This window comes from Acipenser ruthenus, chromosome 3, assembly GCF_902713425.1.
Source record: "Acipenser ruthenus chromosome 3, fAciRut3.2 maternal haplotype, whole genome shotgun sequence".
Classification (NCBI taxonomy): domain Eukaryota; kingdom Metazoa; phylum Chordata; class Actinopteri; order Acipenseriformes; family Acipenseridae; genus Acipenser; species Acipenser ruthenus.
In genome coordinates, this window is record NC_081191.1 from 74,900,780 (window position 1) to 74,923,561 (window position 22,782).

The 22,782-nt window shown below is 37.4% G+C and overlaps 1 protein-coding gene across 5 annotated transcripts in view; it reads right to left on the reverse strand.

Moving 5' to 3' along the window:
• Window positions 1–22,782, reverse strand: part of LOC117435441 (suppression of tumorigenicity 18 protein-like) — a 109,790-nt gene that overhangs the window by 10,550 nt on the left and 76,458 nt on the right. For all 5 annotated transcript variants that reach the window (XM_059016793.1, XM_059016784.1, XM_034058590.3 and 2 more), the window contains 12 exons: window positions 21,591–22,337; window positions 19,539–19,673; window positions 17,872–17,962; window positions 17,037–17,129; window positions 16,732–16,940; window positions 15,563–15,771; window positions 11,780–12,019; window positions 9,950–10,068; window positions 9,343–9,405; window positions 8,912–8,980; window positions 8,249–8,311; window positions 6,787–6,867 (listed from right to left, as the gene is read on the reverse strand). In XM_059016793.1, the coding sequence (XP_058872776.1) occupies window positions 6,787–6,867; window positions 8,249–8,311; window positions 8,912–8,980; window positions 9,343–9,405; window positions 9,950–10,068; window positions 11,780–12,019; window positions 15,563–15,771; window positions 16,732–16,940; window positions 17,037–17,129; window positions 17,872–17,962; window positions 19,539–19,673; window positions 21,591–22,337 (2,119 nt within the window). The remainder of the gene's footprint in view (window positions 1–6,786; window positions 6,868–8,248; window positions 8,312–8,911; window positions 8,981–9,342; window positions 9,406–9,949; window positions 10,069–11,779; window positions 12,020–15,562; window positions 15,772–16,731; window positions 16,941–17,036; window positions 17,130–17,871; window positions 17,963–19,538; window positions 19,674–21,590; window positions 22,338–22,782) is intronic.

The following is a 22,782-nucleotide window of genomic DNA, read 5'->3' on the forward strand; positions in this document are numbered from 1 at the left end:
GAAGAGGAGAACGGGTGAGAGAGAGAGGAGAGTTAAAATAAGTAAGATCGTAAACGTAAAGTGTTTGTTCTCACCGTGTCTGTTTGTCTGTCCGTGCACCGTTTGTTTAGTGTTAGTCCGTTTTGTATGTCTGTTTATTTTGGCGCAAGTGCCGTGTCCTGTTTTTGTGCTGTTTACAACCCTTTTATTTGTTAATAAACGCTGAGTGCAGCCATTGCACTCAGCTCATCAACACCACCGTCTCTGTCTGTGTATTCCTCTCTGGTCTGACGCCACCCACTCTGGCCGTCTTTGTGACATGCGATGACGCAATATTGTTGCCATCCTGGGGGGGAGGGGAGAGAATCAGGGGAAACGGGGGTCAGGGGAAGCAAGGGCATATAATGGAGTGCAGGGAAAAGACCGGGAGCGGAGACAGCAAGAGCGACAGAAATGGGTGTGCGTGGGGTGAGATAGACAGGAGAAAAGGGATCAAAGGAAACAAATACTAGCAATATAAAATAATTTATTTTCATTTTCGACTCCCAGTCCCCTTCCCCTCACTTTATGGTTTTATTTTGTGTTCATTCTAATTATTGTAAATAATAAACGGCCTGAGCCTTCATCCACTCATGGTTGCAGTCTCATTTCTGTCCCAGGAGAACCCGAAAATGCTACAATATAATATAAATCAATCATGGAGGTGAGCACCTATCCTTCATTACTCCTGAAGAGGCCAATTCCTTCTTTACGCAATGTTTTCAGGATACGATGGGGTATATTGATCCCTCTGCGTGCAGGGCCCTGCGCTTCTCATCCCTTGGTCCAGATGAAGCGTCGGTATCAATGCACTAACTTTGCTCCGGATTACTATTTTTCGTATTCTGATTGCTACCTTTTACTCGTTCACTTACGTTTCACTTATAACCTTAGCACCTATCGTTACTTGCACAGACAGTTTTACATATCTGGGCATAAACATTTACAAAACGCTGCCATCAATTAGGGAAGGATACTTTGGTAGTATGTTGTCTAAAATACAGTTAGATTTGGATAGGTGGTCATCGCTTCAGCTTACCCTACATGGTAGAATATCTGTGATTAACATGAATGTGCTGCCGTTCTTCTTCTCCATGTTATCTTTATCACTTCCCCCCACATTTATTACTAAGATTAATTTGCTGTGCTCGAAATTGATCTGGAATGGTAAGAACTCCAGAATTCATTTAGCTACCTTGCAGCGCTCTAAATCCGCTGGGGGTATCGCCCGACCAAATTTTCATTATTACTATTGGGTTTTTCAGCTCAGGGCTATGAAGATGTGGTTTCATCCAGAAACTCCAGTTTCCTGGCATCTGTGGTGGAGTGTCCCGCCCCTATATGTATATGTGCACTGTTTATTATTATTTGTATTATTGTTTGCGGCGCGGATAAAAGCACAGCGTATTTGTTATTGTTTTCTATTTCAAAAACCTTGTGAGGATGCGTGACTGATCAGCTAGTGATTTATTTAGCTAGCTGACAGTCACGCATCCTTATTAAACTCGTGCAGACGGTGACCATCTCCCGAGTTAATTCATTGATTAATTGTTGCTAATCAGGAGATGGTCACTGTATATAAACCTGCAGCTCTCTACCCTTGGAGAAAGTGTATTAGGAGTGAGAGCAGAGAGAGCGAGGAGATAGAAAACAAAACTTAAAAACAACTGCTAAGCGTGCTGGTTTTCACCAGCACGATACTTATTTGCTTATTTGTTTGGCCAACGTGCCCTTTTTGTTTTGTACAGTTTTGGTGTTTGTTTAAATCTTTTGTTTTGTTTATTTAATAAAATAGCTGTGCGTCGTAGCGTTCAGTTTCACCGCCATTCCACCCATTGTTTGGTTTCCGTTTACTTCCTGGTCCGTGACGTCACCAGTCACACGCCACTCAACAGCTGCTCGGTGACAGCATCCCATTGAGGATATTTTAGTTCAACCGTACCGCTTGCAGGATCTCCCTTTTCTGGCTTAAAATGTAATTTTTTTCGATTTGCATGGGCATTATTGCCAATACTTTGCAAACTTGGAATAAAGTTAATATATTTTTTCGTACACCTATTGTACTGCACACACAATCCCCTATCTGGCATAATGCCTCCCTGTTAACTGACTCACACCCTTTTGTTTATTCTCCTTAATCGACGCACAACATTGAGGGATATCTTTAATGATTCTAGCCTCCATTCTTTTCAGGATTTGCAAGAACAATACTCTCCTGAGCTTTCATTTCTTTCTATATATCAGGCTACGCTAGTTACATGACATAACAGCGATTCCAAGACCGCGGGGGCCGTTACCTCAGCGGCCATCACAGCGACTGCCCATAACAGCGCTACGCCATCACCGCGAGAGCCATTACCGCGCTGGCCATTACAGCGACTGCCCATAACAGCGCTATGACATCACCGCGCCAAACTACAATTCCTAGAAGACTCTGCGAAGTTCACAAAAGCGTCACTTACCAGGAACTTGGACACACGACAAAGTCAGAGCGGTGTTCACCACAGAGTCAACTAACCAGGCTCGTAAAAGGACGCAGCTGTAATGAATTCGCATTGGAGAACTATTCATGGTTACTCCTAAAAAGTCTGCGTTGCAGTCGGGAGTCTGCGCCTGACGTCATGGTCTACGTAGATGGAGCTAGGACAGCTTTGGAAGGTTTCCCAGCAAACATGAAGACCGACTTGATTGATTTTCTGATTGCAGAAGATTACAGTTTTTTTTTTTTTTCACTGTTCCCATACAGCTCTATCATAACTAGACTGGTAAATACGATAAGTAAAACCTCCATGCAATAAAAGCGTGTTTTCACAAGCATTTTTAATGTAGTTGGACTGCATATAATTTGTTTTTGTTTTTCACTTGTTGCAGAATGATATTCAGCACGTGTTTTGATATATATATATATTTGTATATGATTACTCCTCCACAGGACATCCAGGATTGGGGACCGATACAAGGGCATGTTGGATATTTTTTAAATTATTATTATTTTTTTAATTCAGTAATCGCCAATTATTTGATTATTTTCTCCCAATTTGGCTTATCCAATTATTTTTAGGCTCAGCTCACAGCTACCACCCCCATGCTGACTCGGGAGCGTCGAAGACAAACACACGCTGTCCTCCGAAGCGTGTGCCATCAGCCGACCACTTTTTTTCACACTGCAGACTCACCGTGCAGTCACTTCAGAGCTACAGTGTCGGAGGACAATGCAGCTCTGGGCAGCTTACAGGCAAGCCCGCAGGAGCCCGGCCAGACTACAGGGGTTTCTGGTGCGTGGTGAGCCGAGGACACCCTGGCCGACCTAAGCCCACCCCCCCGCTCAGCCAATTGTGTGCCGCCCTCTGGGAGATCCTGTCTATGGTCGGCAATAGAATAGCCTGGACTCGAACCAGCGACTTCTCTGCCCTGACGTATCCTTACTGAACCCACTGTTTTCTTTCTAGCTTTTATCCAGAGAGAGTTTGCTTTTGTTGTTTGAAATTAAAATGTTGTAGTCAGATAATTCCCCTTTATGTACTTGCTGGGCAGATAGTTTTTATTATTATTATTATTATTATTATTATTATTATGTATTTTTTTTTTCTAGTACTACTGCTAATCAGGGTCTGTAAACTATGTCTAATAAAAGGGTCTATTAAAAGACCCTTACAAATATATCACAGAGATATTTACATCCGCTAATATTTTTTAATTGTCAAAGGCGCAAGCTTGATCCAATTCTTCCAGTGACAGTATGAGACTCGCAGCTATGTGATAGGCAGGAGATCGAGACAGAGGTTGAGGTTGATATACCCCGCTGGGTTTAAGCTCCTTTAAAAAATGGCCCACCAGGAAATGAGCTTCTGGGGGAACCAAGTCACTTTTGACATGACAAGCTGAAATAGCTGCCAGATAGACCTTTAATATAGAGGGAGATTTCCCCTTGTCAAACAGGTTGTGCTAAAATTGCTGTATAACTGCCATGGGACAGGTCGTAGGGTCGAACCCATGAGGCAGACACCACGTCTGAAAAACACCCCACTTATATCCGTACTGGGAACGCGTGGACTGTGCTCTGGCATTCTGCAGGGTGTCAATGACCCTATTAGAAAGTCAAGGCATCTGTCGCCAGCCTGTCCCCGCCTCCTATTATGGAGACCCAGAGGGGGCAGTGGGTTGATTCCTGGGAGGCAAAGAGATCTATCTCTGTTCTCTCAAACCTCTCCCAAATGAGGCTCGTCACCTCGGGCGCTAGGAACTCTCCTTGACAAGCTCACAGGCCACACGATGGAGACTGGGCAACCTGAGGCCACCCTGTTGGTTGATGTAAGCCATCACCATTGTGTTGTCTGTACGGACAAGCAGATGTCCCCATCGAACCTCCTGCAAAAAATTATTCAAGGCCAGGTAAACTGCCTGCAGCTCCAAAACATTGATATGGAGACCCTGCCAAGGGGGTTCCACACTCCTTGTGCCCCTCTGCCATTCTACACAGCGCCCCACTCCATGCTGGACACGTCCGTGGTGACAACCTCCCTTCTGGTGACACTGCCCAGCGCTACGCATAGATGGGCAGGCTGTTCCCACCAAGAGAGTGCCTTTAGACAGTGATGAGACACTGTCAATAGGCAGTCGCAGTTCTGAGCAGGCTGAGAAACCCTGCTGTTGAACCAGGCCTGCAGAGGGTGCATGCGCAGGAGACCCAATGGAAGGGTCTGGGAAGCTGCTGCCATCAATCCCGTGAGCGCTCTGTTGAGCTGAAAGAGCTCTAAACGGGCAGCTGTTCTCTGCACTCTGCCGTCCGACAGAGTGGACAGCATGGACCTGGAGTCCAAGCACACTCCTAGATAGGAGGCTGTTTGACAAGGCATGAGCTGGATCTTCACATGTTCGCAGTTACTATGGGTAGCAATGTCCAGGGATGCCCACCTGTACAAGCCACTGGCAAAACCACTCAGTCAGTACCAACACGAGACTGAGGGAAGCCTGCCTGTCAGAGGTACTAACAGCCTTCGAAATGTTGATGCAAAAGCAGTCACCAAAACGGCAGCAGGATACTGTGGATGAGATTGCAAGCAATCTTAACCGAAGCGCGTATCTTGGTCCAGCGCAGCGCTGCTGAGACCAGCAGCAATGCGTGTATTTCTGTAAAAAAAAAAAAAAAAAAACACAGAACATACAACAGGAGAAAATTATTTCTCCACAGAAATACAACAATTACAGTTCACAAAATAAATGTCTCGTAATTAAAAATGTGAATTTAATTTAACTCCATCCAGAGCTATACAGTCTGGGGGGACAGCACCAAGTCAGCTGACTTATGTTGCTTGATCCCTGGGAAGGAGCGACTCAAGCTGCTGGCTTCATGCAAGGCACAAGGCCGCTGCGGGACGTAACAAAAAAGAGGTTGTAGTGCACAATATACTAACACAGTGTAATAATATTGTTTAATAATTTTGTAAACACAAGAATTGCGAGAAAAAATGAGATAGGCAACAAGTACTTATCGGAACCAGGCTCTCCTGTGAGGTCAGTCTTGAAAGGAAAAATGGTGTGGAGATCTGTTAGCGCAGTACTTTTATTCCCTCGGGGGCGGACCATGACATTTATCTTACTCAGGTTTTGGGTAAATACCCATAAGGTAATGGTTATTTCGTACGATAATGGCATTTTGTACTTGAAAGGGAATACATAAAAAAAAAAAAAAACTGAAAATGAAACAAATACAGTTACAACAGATAAAAATGACAATTATACCTGCTGTATATATCTCAGGCACCATTACCACCCATCCGGCCCCTAATGTCTGGTAATGCTCCCTGTCTTATTGCATATATATTTATGAATCATTCCTTAGAAATTCTGGCATGTGATTGGTTCAAACTGTGTCACATGACCAGAAATAGATCCAACTAATGCCCCCGTGACGTTGTTTACGCTCAATAGTTTTTTTTTTTTTTTTTTAACAAACTCTATGGGCTTCAAAAACATTACTTTTTTGACTGATTCATAAAACATATATGGACTACATGTGTGTTAAGTACACAAAAAGTCAAGCTAAAAAAAAAAAAACAATTGGGGCAAACTGCCCCCCCCCTCATTTTTTTGCTATTACATCAGTCTATGGCTGGACTATTTTTTTGTACATTGTCAATGTTTTTATGACAATGCAACACAGGACTGTGCTGAAAGTGACCATTTAATCATATTGTTTTCTTTTTCCAAATAAATGTAAAAGCAACTCTAGTACATCCAGTATGTCATCACATGTACATAATGCAGTGCTCAGATAGCATGATGTATAGAACCTAAAACAAGACCACAAGGACTGCATGTCAGTATTGTTTAAGCCTTGTGGTGTAACATAGGTACTTACGTATTCCTAGACCTTAAAAGACAACAGACATAACAAAAAAAAAGTACTGTATATCCATATTTCTGGCTTCCATTCTACTATCTAATGTGTAGAAGCATTCCAATCTACCAGCTAAGAATTTACTCTGCATTAATAATTTAAAAGGAAGAAAGACCATCACAGCTGTTATATTTGTTCTGAATCATGATGCACACGGGGGCACCTGCATATTTTCCAGTTTTCCTTTAAGCTATTTTGCTTTGTTCGTGTAGATATGGGGATTTATAAAATCAAGTGTAATTTTAATTTTCTTTTCCAAGGTTCATTAGTAAAATGGTTGTGTTCCCTATAATTTCATATTCCTTAGCAAACACACATTACTTTTTATATTTTACACCTTATTTTTGGGAACATACCAACCAACTTACTTCAGATCTTTGTCTTCCTTGTCTTCCTTGCTGGGTGTTAGTTTCAGCCCTCCTTTCTTGGCCCTTGGACAGCCAGATAAGCTGCAAGAGATTTAAAAGAAATAAGCTATTGTCTGGAAAAAAATGGTTCAACAATGGATTAATAATGCTGACCTAAACTGCAGTGGCAAATCACCTGTGTGACCTAGTTTTACTCAGTACTGTGACAGCTGATCACCTCAAAAGCTTAACATTTTGTCTTGTACAAAGCATGACCGACAGACTTTTACCTAGGAGGTATCCACTATGTAACTTTGAAAGAGAAACAGGACAGCTGTTTTTAAAACAACTACAATGTCCTTCTTTATGTTTTTTTTTTCTTACAATTGTTACAAGATATCACATTATTTTTACATACAATTACATTATTTTTTACACATTATTTTTTACATACAATTACCAATTTATACAGTTGGATTTTTACTGGTGCAATCTAGGTAAAGTACCTTGCTCAAGGGTACAGCAGCAGTATCCCCCACCTGGGATTGAACCCACAACCCTCCAGTCAAGAGTCCAGAGCCCTAACCACTACTCCACACTGTTTGAGTACCTCAACTACCCTTAAACATCTATAGCAATGTTCTTCAATTGGCGGCCCACGGGCCAAATTCGGCACGTGAGAGTCTTCCGTCTGGCCTGTTGGGTGTCAGCTGTCCTTCATTACAAATGCTAGTTGCAGATACACCCGGTCGCTGCTATCTACAGGGCATTTGTGTCCCCTAACAAGTGATATTTATTGGCAACACGCCATAATACAGGAACAAATGTTCACTGCACTTTATCTGGTAATAACCCTTCTCCTTCCTTGTTTACAACTCACTCTGTATGTAAGCTACCAACATTCACGTCAGTACACTCCATAACCTAATGTTGAATTTTTTTTTTTTTTTACAGTTTACTATTATTATTTAACTTCTTAAAATAATGACTCCTCTTCTATAACTTCTATCTTTCCTGAAGGTTGCTGTTTAAATTCTAGCCCCCACAATGTTTTGTTCGCCCCCCCCCCCCCCCCACCCCTTAGCTTCCTTATCAGGGAAAGTCTGGCGCCACCACTGACTGACATGCTTTCATTACTTAACTTGCAAGCTCGCTGCGCAGTCATTTTTCAAAAACAAAAGACGGTGCGAGCAAGTGTGAAAATGTTAGACAGAAAGAAAGGAAATTAGATGTCCATATTAATTTCATAGTTTTAATAAAAATTAAGATTAATAGCATGCAGTTTTAATATCATTACAATGATATATATATGGTCACCCCCCTCCCCCTGATACACACATCATGAGCACCCTGTGGCCCCCCAAGATTTGGACATTGCCTTATCTGGCCCTCCAGCGAATGTAATTGAATGCCACTGAGCTATAGAAACTAAAGAACAATACAGGTGTGTTTTGTTAACCAACTATATACCCAAATAACCTACCTTCTGTGTGAACCATAGTTTCCAGTAACGTGACCTGAACCATCACAACCAGGTGTTGGACACCTAATAAATTGGGATACAAATATACAGATTTACAATGCAGCATGTTCATTAACATGATTTTGACAGCAAATTGTACCATTCATCAGGAGTCTGTTCACCTTTTGAGATTCTCAGTATACTGTTGTTGAGATCCCAAGGTGAAATGCGATCCAATCATAATCAGAGCGACTCCATCAGATTGGGGCTAACTGCCAAATTCCAAAAGTTGAATGTTGTGTATGGTCTGGGGTTGTCATCCAAATGCCCCAATCATTATTAAAAGACATTCTTCTTTTACAGAAGCCAATCTGTCTCATGTTATCAACTGCATCTATGCATTCTGGGAGCTGACAATGAACCCCAAATCGACAGGATCACACTGTTTGGCATGGGGTTTCTAGTATTCAATAAACAACCACGTAAGATAGCCAGCAAATCTATTGGCATTGTCTCGGTTGTTTATTTTTCTTTTTTTAACGTTTGGGCGAGGAAACATTCAGCAATTAACCCTGTTGCTCTGTTAAACAATAATATTTATTACCGAGTACTAAACAACCAACTGTTCCTCCCTGAATAAATCTATGTATTGTATTATCAAAATGCTTTAATCACAATTCATACTTGAGTTCCTGAGAATTGGCGGCCATGATAGATTTTAGAGTCTTGTCAGCCAATGGACAGCCAGAAACACTGCAAAAACACAAAAAAACAAAACTTTTAATATGTATCAGCATGCAAGGCATTTTAAAGTTATTAAGTAGCACAGACATTTTTTGTATGTATTGTGGCATTTAAAGCTTTGTTACAGTTTCAGAAATATTAATTTGGTAAATAAAATCCTCCTTCCACATTTCAATTCAATTTGATTTAGGAATTCTCAGCGTTAATGTCCGACATCAACCATTTCATTGTATGTCTTGAATTGTGAACCAACAACCTTTCCTTTCATCAGGAGGCATAAGCCTTTAACACACTCACTACATCATATGAATCATACACGTTTAAAAGCTTTATAAATGAGTACAAAATTGAATGTATTTCTATTTAGATACCTGCGATGAGAAGCATAATTTCCAGTCACATGTCCACTTCCATCACATCCCGGAGTTGGACAGCTGTAAAAGAGCACAAAACACCTTCAAGTTTTTGGGCTGAATAAAAAAAAAAATAATAATAAAAAAAAAATAAAGGTGTATCCTACTGTATGCTGTAAAATGCAAACACTGCTTCATTTTGGCCTGACAATATGTAACTTGAAAAACTACAAATGCACCAGCAGAAACATTGGTAACCAGTAAATATGAAAAAATGAGTCCTATTCACAAAACTTTAATTCATGTAGTATTGTAAGATTTTGTTTCTTCCTATTTTGATTCAATAAGGCTTGGTATTCATAAACACTTTCTTGTCTGTTTCTTATAAGGAGTTGTACCTTACAGAGACACATTTCAAAGCTTTTTAAACAAATGATAAACAGGAAAAAAAACAACACATTGTTAATAAAAATAGGTAACTATATTGAAGGCTTTTTAGTTAGGTTGATCTTCCATTTTGTAACTTTATTAATTAAAAATAAATGGTGCAAGCAATACTTAGATAAAAGCTTTGGAAATGTACCCTATTGTATTTTGTTTACATACAAACTGCTTTGTGACGTACCTCATCAGCTCCTTTTTATTGTCCCTGGAAAGAGGTTTGGACATTGGGCTCGGAATAGTTACATCACCTGGATATTTTCTTTCCTCCAGAATGTCAGGTACACTATCCTGTTCTTCTTTCTAGAAAGCAAATCACATTTTATTTAAAACTATTGGGAAGGATTCTGCCACATTGTAACAATTCAATGGCCTGGTAACACCTATTGCTTGGAATCATCGTACTAGTGGGTAGATTAAATCTAACTTCTGTGCGGCACCTTAGCTAAAGTGAGATGCATGTAGGTATAAACAAACATTCACAATGCTGCCCAATGGCTTGGTTTAAAACAAAAATGCAAGGCTCCTCACAGAGGGGATTTTGCAGCTTCTAATGCAGTGTTATTTAATGTGGTATAAAAACCACATTACCCCCATTTTGTAAGGATCCTTTTTAAAAACAGCTTTGAATTGGTTGCTCTTATACAGTGTGCTTGAAGATTCATGTTAAAAAAAATTAGTGACACAACATGCAAACAAAATACAAAATGGGAAACCAATGGTGTGACACCCTCTACAATACAGAACCTATTCTAGAATATGGCATCATTTGTAAGTCTTGTCAGCATATAATTAATGGAAATGTGATTGTACAGTCCAGAACCAAGTCATGTGCTTTTTTCTTTTCTCAGTTTATAATCAAGTATATTGCATAAATATCTCTGTAAATTAGCAAAATGTTCTGGTCCCAATCAATACTGGGGAGAACAGACTTTCCTATACTCTATTGGATACTATAGATTCTGCAATGAGCTTTACAAACATTCCATTGTTGAGTGACTGTGTATAACATATTTTACAGTTTGTAGACCTTATATAGTTTGTAAACAAATATTTATACACATTATTTATTTATTTATTGTATTTATCTATTTTACCTGTGGTAGGTCTATATGGTCATTTCTTTGCAAACATATACATTTTTGTTAAAATCACACCACACACTTTTTGAGACGTCCTACTGTTAATCTAAAAATGTAAAATCAATCTAGCCTATAGCCTATCCATAACAACGTTCAATTTGAGGAAATTGTTACTTGGTTCCTTCTCAAAAGGTAAAACATCCCTTTAAATGTGCTTTAGAAGATTACACACGTTATGAACAAGAGGAGGCCATTTGGCCCATCAATGCTTGTCAATTTCCTAGTTGCAAAATGGTCCCAGAACTTTGTCTAGACAGTTTTTAAAGGATCACATTATTCAGCAGTAACTCTGTGGCTTGGTAACCCATTCCATACTCTCACCAGCCTCTTTAGTATACTTACTGTAAACCTTGTATTTGTTTAAATCATTTTTAATCCATCCAGTATTCATGCTATATCGTAATATAACACAAAATCTGTATTTACTTAAAAAAGTTGATCTTTATAAAATAGTACCAGATACTTTAATGAATTAGAAGGAATACTACATGCTGTGTTTAATCTGCAGAAAAATGTAAAGGATCAGATCACTTGAATACCTCTAAGATAATAAATGCATCAGGATACCATCATGAGGTACATGCTTTACACAAAGGATTCTGCACAAAAGTGTTCTTGGATCTATAACTTAAATGAGTGATTAGCGAAATTAAGTTTTGTGGTTAATATTACTCACATTTATTTATCTTAAGTAATAGAACAACTAACAACTCCTGTAAATAAATAAATATGTATATTGAGTTTTTCTTTTTTTATATTGCACTACGAAGAGCAGGCATGATTATTTAATTGCTCTTGTTTGATCTAGATTTGCTTACTGCATTACACTATTCGGATTTCGTTTTTAAAGATTATTCAACTTCAGTCATTACCTCTTTGTCTATTAATTGGTGAGCTTTGCTGTAGTTAACGGGAGTGTCCCACCCTTCCTGTTCACAAAGAGCCTGATAGAAGGCAGGTGTTACCAGGATGATGCCAGTTTTTGAAGGAGAAGACTCGGGTGTAGATGGTACAGTTTCCAAAGGTAAAACTGGAGGGACCTTCTCATGAACACGGTTCCTTTTCATGCTCAGGTCCAGAGTGCCGTTTTCATCCACCTCGATGAATACATCCTAAAATAGCATAATCAGGGCTGATAAAAATCAAGAAAATTGGGCAAAATCCAGATTTTTTTTTAACATAAATGTATGAAAATCCCTGAGTTATTTGGATAAAATTCACATTTGATGACAAATCTTTGAGGAAAAAAAGCGTACTTTCACTTCTATCTGAAAAAAGACAAGAGCTTTTAAAGCATGGTGCGTGTGATTGCCAGTACGCTTACACACGGCTTTACAAGCAATTATTAAAAAGCATAAATAAAAGAGTAGCACATAAAATGCTTGTAGTAGAATGCATGCATAATATGAACTTAGAGCTGCCCTTTTAATATAATTCATTATAACCATCCGCAGCACAGATTGTTGGCATTTTGTTTAATAGCAACAGCTGTGTTATTTGTTTGTATGGCACAAATTACTAAAATGGCTGTTGCCAGTGTCAGCTTCAGGTCATATGTTTCATCTTATGTTAATAAACAGCTCATGAAATCCAAATAAAATCTTACACAGCATTTGGATACTCAAAAACCAGAGCACTCCAAGTCCATTCATAACAGTGTTATTATTTCATTTTGAATAATGAGTTGGTCAGAAGTCTCTGCAGGATAAGGAACCTGAAGAGATGGTCTTGGATCGCTCTGCAAATAAATCGTGTTTGGTTCACTTGCTTAACTTCAACGTAAACAAAAGGAGAACTCAAATGTGTCTGCACACAGGTTTGTGGTGTAAATGAATAACTAGTAACAGTACTGTGGAAGCTATTTTATTTATGTTTTAATTCTGAATAACAATGCAGTCGTCAAAATCATATGTCCCTGCAACCTCTAAAAATTAAAATAAATCCATGTCTTTGTACTGCACATTTCCATGGACACCAGCTGACAATATATTACTCGAGACTATATCATTGTTGAATAATAATGTTTTTCGCTGCCCTGTATACATAAGTGATGTATATTTTAACTCAATTTGAGCTCCAAGTAAAAGACAAGATTTATTATTTTGCTGGTCCTTCTGATTTATTTATTTATTTTTCCCATAAAGCAAATTGTTTTCCTACCTGGCATTAAAAAACGGATCAAATGTAATATGCATTAAATCTCCATTTTATAGTAAGATAAATGAAAAGTCATTGCACTAAATAAAATAATTTCCTTTTTTTTTTTTTACTGTAAATGAGCTTATTTTTGGAATAAGAGCTTCTATCTAAAAAAATATATATATAAACTTGTGCTTCATAGTACGCTCACACACTGAGGTTAAATATTTTATGAGACTTGCGCCTCATGCTCTTTAATATATCTCCATTTAAATGCAAATGAGTGCACCAAGACTCCTGAAGTGGTTATCTCCATTTGAGACAGGATATTAATATACCCAATCAACAGATCTTTCTAAGTTTCACTTTCCTTTGAATGACCTCACTGGAACAAGCTTATGCATATTTTACCATAAAAGCACTTCAATGCATCAAACATTTTGATTCAAGGCAGTGTATGTGGCAAATGCGAACACACTTTCTGTCACTATCTATTTTCACCCTACACAAGGTCACTTGCTCTGTTCACCAGAAGCATGGTTTTAAATATGACCTTTTTAAGGGATATGAACCTGTGACTAGGGTTGCCACAATATCAAAATTACAGTTTTCGATTATTGAACCATTTGAATGCTACGATTATTGAGATTTCAATATCTGTGATACGATATTTAAATTTGTTTATATCATTTTTAGCATTACAAATAGCAGTCAAAAATGTGTATTTAGTTAGAAACATATTACCCTGCGGTTTAATATTTCCTGAAGTTCAAGTGAATGAATGACAATTGTTTTTTACAGGCCATACAAATAGGCATACCATCTTAAACTGGTTTGCCTTTTTCATTTTTTTTAAAACCAAAATAAATGTAGGTTCAAGTCCAGTTATGTTATCCTGTGTAAATTGTGTGAGTGGGCACACAGTCACTTTCCAACGTAAAAAAAAAAGATTTCCTGGTTAACCCCCCTTCCCTTATTTGTAATATCGGGCTCTAATGTGATTGCGAACCGCTGCCTAAAATCCTAGTAATAAAACCACATAATACGTTTAACTCTGTTTCAATTTATATCTCCCGAGATGCTGTTGATGGCAAAGTGATTGGATCATTTCCCATTATCGTGATTATCAGATGGTTACATTTTTATCGTATTCTATGGTATTTAAAAAAATAATACAATAAGTAGTATCGCAGCAATACAATACCGCAATACAGTAAATACCGTAGTAAACGATAACTGTGGCCACCTTACCTGTGACCTTCTGAATAAAGCAAGCCACATATATTTTTTTCTTTAAATATAGCAGATGTCTAATTAATTGGACTTAAAGAACATGGCTGGACAATTTTCAGTTTCTTTGTTGATTTTGTTCCATTTTTATAACAAAATTAATGTGGAACAAAAGACTACGTCAAGGCCAAAATGTATCCAGGTCTCAGAGTATAAATGAATTCCTGCATGGAATTTGGTATTTGAAGCTAGACCAATGACTGTGGTGATAATACGGGGTTAAACTTATAAACTGAAGCATATTTGATAGGAAGTAGGAGATTTTCAATTCATGTGAATAAAAGAACTCAGTTTATTAATCCTTCTGATGATTGGTTTAAACCATTGAAATAGTTGTATAGAACATCTAATGGAGATGGGCAGTAAAGACTGATTTGACACAGCTTATCCAGGATAATATCTTACTAACCAGAATATCTTCTGCCATCTGCATCGTAACAGACAGACTTTCAGAGAGCCATTATTTACTGTTTGTTTTTTGTTTTTTTGGTATTTACGATATGCAAAGTTAGACTATAAATTAAAAAAATCTTAACTGTAAATATGGTATGTACATCAAGTTAGGTACTGTATCACAATTTAAATTCAGGATACATCAATAACCAACCTTTACTATAGTGATCACAAATGAAGATATATATCTTATATCTAAAAATTAAGAACCATTTTAACATTCCCTTGAGCAGCTGTTAGAAGCAAGTCACTCTGCATACTTTACATAGCATTTATTTTAATTTATTCAATGTAATTTTTTTTACTAAACATTCTTGCAGCTGAAATAGCACATGCCACATGTATGCTTCTAGCAGGTATGTCTCAATGGCAAGTTGCAGCTCAAATTGTTGTTTCTGAGAGTGGGATTCCTTGACTGTAAAATATGGAATGGCAGTGCATTAATTTTACAACAAACCACCCAGAATCTTATCAGGGGCTTCCCACGTCATTGCAGAGCTGTTATTGATGTTCATGAAGCAGGTTAATAAAAAAGAATGCAAGCCATAACCAGGTTTTGTATTACTGATCTTTCAGGGAGGAAATTTATTGTAATGTAATTGGATTACTGTTGATAAATTGGGTCACTGATCTATTCTGAATTAGAACTTTGATCTCAGATTTTCTTTGACAGTCCCTGATTTCCTTTCCGTTCCTGGAAGCAACTTATCTCTTTACCAGAAGCATTTTAGTTTTTAAGCACTGATTAGACACTAGTGACACAATTATATTACCTTTGTGGAGGGAGCCTGCGGCTTAGCAGAATTACTGTCAGGGATCCCCCTGTATCGGGGAGACAGGTTGAGAATGGCAGCGGTCGCAGCAGCAGCATGGGCCTCTCCAGCATGGCTGTAGCTGTAGGTGCTGGGATGGCAGGGGCTCTCCGCCCGAGGGGCTGGCTGTCTGCTGCTGGATGTCAGTGAGCTTGAAAACTGTGCGGATGCTGAACAGAAAAACAAGTTAAGTCAGTAAGATACATAAACACACATATATGCTAGATATAAGGACATCATTATTAAATGTGTCAGTCAGTACCAGAAGTTAGTCAGCATGACATATAACCAGAATAACAAAAGGGCAATGAATACTTTCATCAAAAGGGTGCAAATGATTCCCTACATTCAGCCATCAGGTAGCAATCGGTTCTGTGTAGGGCACCATGACCAGATGTTCAAAAACTTTGTGTAACAAATGTCTAAGAAATTGTATGTTGAATTTGTGCTATGGTTCTCAAGATATAGCCTAGTATCAAAAGCAATCAGAAACCAGTTGCATTATTTCAAAAAGTATTTCCAGCACATGTCTTTATTTTATCACTGTCATACCCCTGGACAGGGGGTCTTTCATTTAAAAAAAAAACAGAGAACACAATAGCACAATAAGGTTTAAGGTTTGTAACAGGATTACTACATATAAGGTACTGAACTCTGAAACAGAACAATGAGGACTCAATGTGGGTTTTATTTAGCATATAGATATAGAGTATATGTGATTTTAGTGCAGGCTCACTGTAGGAATTTAGTTACTGCTGTCTATATTGACCAACTGAGCCTCCACATAAGAAGATGTTTCCAATTTGTTAATGAGCACTGATTAGAACTGGGTTGTAAAGCATTGACCTTTAATAAAAGAACACAATTGTGCAATGAGCAAAATGTCCAGTAGGTGGTGTTGAAGTAATACATTGGTGTGGAAGAGAAGTAGCGAAGAGAAACTGTGACTTGTACAGTCTTCTCTGGTTTCTCTTTTGTTTAACAAATCCAAGTCATATATTTTTTTAATGAAATGTTGGTGCTTCCCAAATATTCAGGAAAGACCAAAGTCATAATGAACCAGAATTCAAATTCAGATTTGGAATTGGTCATAGAACTACTCCTACTATGGTATATGTTTGCTAACTTACATTCAGAAAAGTGTGCAGCATCCTGGTCCAGTGCAACAGGGGCAGCAGTGCGTTTACCAAAGACCTGTGCGTCGAAGCTAGCATAATCAAAGCGGACCTTGCTGTATTTGTCCAAATTCTTTTCCAGGTTGGCTTGGAAAGCAGTGACAGGCTGTGCAAAACTGTAGCTGTATTGAGGAACCTCGAACTGTCTTGGCAAGCCTGGAAGTCTGCAGAAAAACAAAGCTGTTGACTAACTCCTTGGCTGTTAGATAAGACATCATATAAAACATATTCTGTTTAAAAAAAGGTTTATTGGTCTGTACCTGGACACCCAGTCAGAATTTTGTCCACTTTTTGGACTATCTTCCTGGGATTTAGGGTTTTTTCCAGCAGCAGCAATAGGACAACCAGAAAGACTAACAAACAAACAAAGAAACAAACAAACACAAATTTGTACTAGTTTACGGTTTACTGAACATATCATACAGTGATGCACTTACGCTGTGGGATCATTACATTAACCTTACTCTGGTCTAAACTGGGACTCTTTATAATATGATTTGACTACTGAAGGGACAATTGCAAATTAATCTACATAGAAATTATTCAAAACCAGGATCTTTAATCTACATTGTACATATTTTATACAATCTTAGAATTCATTACTGGGTGTCCTTGTTAAAAATAACTTGTCTGGTCATCTAGTTTTTTTTGTTTTTTTTTTAAACACATGTATGCAAAACATTTTCCCTAATGACCATATAAACCTAAACTATAAATGCAATGTTCTAATAATTTAACAAATTGGTTGTAAAGAGATAAATGAGAGAACATGCTTATTCAACCTAAATACAGAGTTGCTGTACCAGTACCCCTTCTGATTTTGATGTCACCCAGAATGGTAAATAGAAACACAGTATTTGAGGCTTGCTCTAGGGTTCCATCATACTGGAAAAATCATGGAAATAAAAACATGGCATGGCAAAAATGTAGTAAAATGTTTGTGTTCATCGTTATATCCAATAACCTTAACATGAATAATCTGATTTATTTGAGTTATTTTTTTATTTGAAGTGTCAAAGTTCTTGAAAAAATCCAAGTAAATGCAAAAATAAAATACAGGTGTACGTCCTTTTATATAAAAAAAGTGGAACTTACCTCCTGTGTGTGCTGCGGTTACTGTTGACATGCCCCCTTCCTGTGCATCCTGGTGTTGGACACTTCAGTACATTCTCATGCATGGCAAGGACTGGGGAAAGGGAGAGCAGGGGAGACAGAAATGATTTAGGGTGTTTTTGAAAAAGTGAGGTAGGGAAAAATATTGGCGTTGCCAAAGCTTCAGAGCACAGTGCAATGCTAATATCTTTCCCCCACCTCATTTCCTCTCAATCAGCCTTGAGGAAGCTTTACTGAATGAATTTTTGAGGAAACAGCAATACAGAATCTTACAGAACACACATACTGAAATAATAATAAAAAAAAAACAATAAGGCGTTACAAATATTATGGACATTGGAGATGACATAAAAAAATCACTTCAAATCACATAATCTCAACATGTTGTAAATGTGTGTAACTGTTAGATTTGCAAACTCAAGCGCTGTCCTGTAGAACAGAAGGTTATGTTTGAATTTGAACTCAACCCAGCTGTGAATGAATGGAAAATACTACCTTCCAGTGTCATTTCCTTTGAGTGAGCTCAGAGAAATGGGGACCCTTTGAAATTTTTACACTATAAAAGTGAACAGGATCAAAACATGTTTGGATGAGCTTTACCTATTATTGCAACTGAAACAGACTTTCTTTCTGCAAACAATTAGTGCCACTGTAGACTGTCAAGTCCATCTGCAGTGGATTTGTATATAAGATCAGAAGCACCTGTGCTCAATGCAAATTTAGTATTTATTTCAGGAGCAAAAAAACACAGCTAAGCCGCTGTTTAAAATAGTCACGTGCTGTGTTGTTTGTACAGAATTGACATTCTCTGGTCCTGACAGCACATAAACTCCAAACAGTGATTATATACAGCAGGTAAATGTGTTTTCTATTGTTTTTCCCCTTTATCTGCAGTGCAACACATTTCTAATAGTTTCTGTATTTTTATTTACTTAGCCTAGAATGAAAGTTATGGCATATATAAGCTTTAGAATACTACCAAATGACAAAAATAAATAAATACATAAAAAACATAAATAGGATAAAGATTTATGTAGCATTATTTTAAGATAATGTCACATCATTATTTTAGTTCTTTGTATTTGGTATTATAAGGATAGTGGCACCATAACTGAACTGTATTTAAATTCATACACTCATTTGCATGAGTAGCCAAACAATGAGTAACATTGTACTTTTATAAATATATCCCAGTCAGTACAACATATATTATAACATTCAGGACAAAAATATTTTTGCTCCCATGGGCCACCCCTTGCTGCTTTAGAATATCTGTACAGGGCTAAGTGACGTTACTCAGTACTGCTGTATGATAGGTACAGTAGGTATGCTGCAGAGCACAAAGTTAGACTCAAAAGTATTGCAGTGACTCTTTATGTTCTTTGCTTGACTTGTTGGAAGTTGGATTTTGTTTAATGATTGGCAAGGTCAATTGAGTTGCCTACCTGAAGTGAACTCACTCTTTGCATTATATTCTGATAGTTTAAACAAATCCACAGCTCACTTTATTTAAAAAAAAAAAAAAGAAAAAAAAAGAATTTCAGTGCTACACTATTTCTGAAAAGGTGCTTCCATAAATAAGACCTCTTGAAATTCTTGACTTGTTGAAGCTCATAAAGATTAAACCACACCTTTTTTTCTGTACTTACTCTCTGGTGGCACTCGGACCTTATGGGGGCATCCAGAAAGACTTCTGTGATGTGGGTAGAGTCCTGTCACATGACCAGTGCCATCACAACCTGGTGTAGGGCACTTTGTTTCCTTCTTATCTGATCTTGGAGATTCTGGAAAGATACAGCATAAACCAACACAAATATAAATTAACTATTTTGCTTTAAATAACTAGACTTTAAAATGTTATGCTGTAACCCAGTATTATAAATGTATAGCAGTTATCAGTTTCCATCTTGGGTACCTGCCTCTTGTCAAGTCTATATTTATCTGCGTTTTAAAGGTGTATTATTTTAAATGTTTTCTTATATTTGTCTTCATTCTATAAATGCAAGAAACTCAAGAAATGTATCTATTATTATATCAATACACTTCCTGTTAAAATAAATAGGTGCATATTATGTTTTAAAATAAAACATATTTTAAAAGATTATATTACCAGACTTATTGTCCAAACATTTGTCTATTTTAAAAAGCTATGTTTGTTTTTAGTACTTCAACAAAATCTGACAAGACAAGGTTTTTGTAAAAATCATAACCTTTTTATCATGTAACATATTTTTATCAGCAGTTATAATAAACTAATATGAATTGAAAATAATATGGAGGCACTTGATTGGTTGCAATTGAAACTATCCTGCAAACCATCATTAGAACTATCCAGGATCATCTACAGATCTACAGTTAATATAATACTTTAGTTTGCTGCAATTGACCAAATATGTTTCACTTTGTTTGTGTACATGGTTCATGGTCGTTAATTTAGTGTATTCATATTGTAATAATACATTAAATGACCCAATGCATGTGAATAAATCAATTAGGTTCAAACTTGGCTAAGGGCCCAATTAAAATCTATTTGAAGAGTATTCCAGTAAGGTGCATTATTATTATTATTATTATTATTATTATTATTATTATTATTATTATTATTATTACAAAGACTTTTGTTAATCTGTCATTTTTAGTTGTAGTCAGGACACATACGTTTTAATGCCTATCCATATAAAAGATTACTACTGAATTACAAATATGGCAGTAGTCATTTGAAGGAAAAAAAAAAAAAAAAAAATACTTAGGATTTAAGACTTACAGTATTTATGGTTAAATATCCAGTTGATTCCTATCAAATTCAAGTGTTCTAACCTTTATATTGAATTTTATTTTAAACTAATGTGTTTTTTTGCTAAGAGGATTTTTAACTTGAAAGGCAGTGTTAAGTAAATGTTTATAAAAAGCTTTTACAGTGGAACATATGGCTACTGGGAGTGAACTGAAAGTAAGGATGGACTTATGATTCCATGGTTGATATGGAAATTACAATAATATATTAATAATGAATCAAATATAGTGCTGCTTAGTTATCATGTAACCCTTTTTTATCAATAATCCTGCTCGGCGATAAGGCCATGTCTTCCATTTTCCCCATAATGCCATTTCACTTCCACTAGCATTCTCACTATCAGACAAAAGACAATGAAGTCCCTAAACTGTGACTACCTGCGACAGATTTAATGTTGTACATTTTTTAAATTATTTAAATGAACATTAAAAGAGTTAAACATAGAAATAACAACTTCACAGGGAGCTGTGAAACTGACTGCTGCTGTCCTCATTAATTCACAATGTATTTTACTTAGGCTTTTCTGCCATGGTAAACATACTGACATTAATTCAAAATATCCAAAATAGCTGATTTTTGTGATCTCTTTCTTGTTCAGTTACATCTCAGTTACAACGTGTACAGTTATTTAATACTGTGTCTTATTCACTTGAAATATTTGACTTATTAATTAGTACAGACATGATATGTGTATTAGTTTAACTTAAATTGTTGTATGCCATGTTGATCTACAATAACACATAGTTTACAACATATTATGTTGTAATTCTTACCCATTACTTTTATAGCCATAAGCAAATGTAACTGTTATCACCTGGGATATTGTTCACATGTTCTGATTCTTCCATTGATTCATTAATGCTAAATACTTACAACTAAAATCCCTGCTTATTAATAAATCATTTACCTTTGCAATTGTTATAGTTGTGTCTGCCATCAATGTCTAGGAGTCTGCTGTGTCTCCTTTCCCCACTCATTTGTTCCAGTAAGAACCGGTCCATTTCCTTGTAAGCATTGTGAAGGACCTGCCGCTGCTCAGACTGAAGGGCTATGGCCTGTTCCAGGAGACTCAGATTCCCTTTAGCCCTGTTGAAATCAAGGGTGTGCTCTGAAACCTCTGCTGACCAGCCATCATCTTCATCAAGAACATCAGCCTGGTCTTCACTTTCACTTAAGTCTTTCCTAGAGCTCAGGGTCTCACCGTGCAGACTTTTTATTCGCACATCCAGGTCTTGGCAAGCACCTGAATCCATGTCATCATCATACTTCACTGCATCACTTTTCTTCCTCAGTGACTCTGTTGTGTGATTACTGTTTATGCAATTGACATTCACAAACTTGGACAAGTTCTCCCACCCACTGTCCACATTTTCAGAGTGGCTTTCACTGTGCACTAAAGAGCAATAAGGCACGCTCTCCACCTCTGAAGCAACATCGTTTTCCTCTTTTGCTTGGTCTGGCACATCACCTTCACTGTCTGCTTCTGTGGAGTGGATGCCACTGTCATTCAGAGTGCTTTCAAAGGCTGCATGCTCAGGTGAATCCTCAGGTTCTTGTTTCAGTAGTGTCTTTTCCACTGCATTGTGGTAGCTGTTTTTGCACGAGAGCTTGTCTGTCACCAAACTCACTCGGGCTAGTTTCCCAAAGTTTCCACCTAAAGGAAAATTATAAAAATAATTTAGTTAAGTGAAAGGTCACTAAGCACATGGTAGAACAACAGAGGTTAAATGTCTAAGAGATACAAATGGCAAAATTATAGACGAAGAAAAAAAAAAGCAAATATATTAAATTACTTTTCACAAGTTTTTTACAAAGGAGGATACGGACAACATGCCCAACATGTCGACCTGTTCCTATCCCGTTTTAAATAACTTTAGCATAACAAAGCAGAAGTGTTAAAGGGACTAGGAGCTCTTAAAATAAACAAATCCCCTGGGCCGGATGAGATCCTCCCAATAGTACTCAAAGAAATGAAAGAAGTTATTTACAAACCGCTAACCAAGATCATGCAACAGTCTTTTGAAACGGGTTGTACCGACAGACTGGAGAATAGCAAACGTAATACCAATCCACAAAAAGGGAGACAAAACCCAACCAGG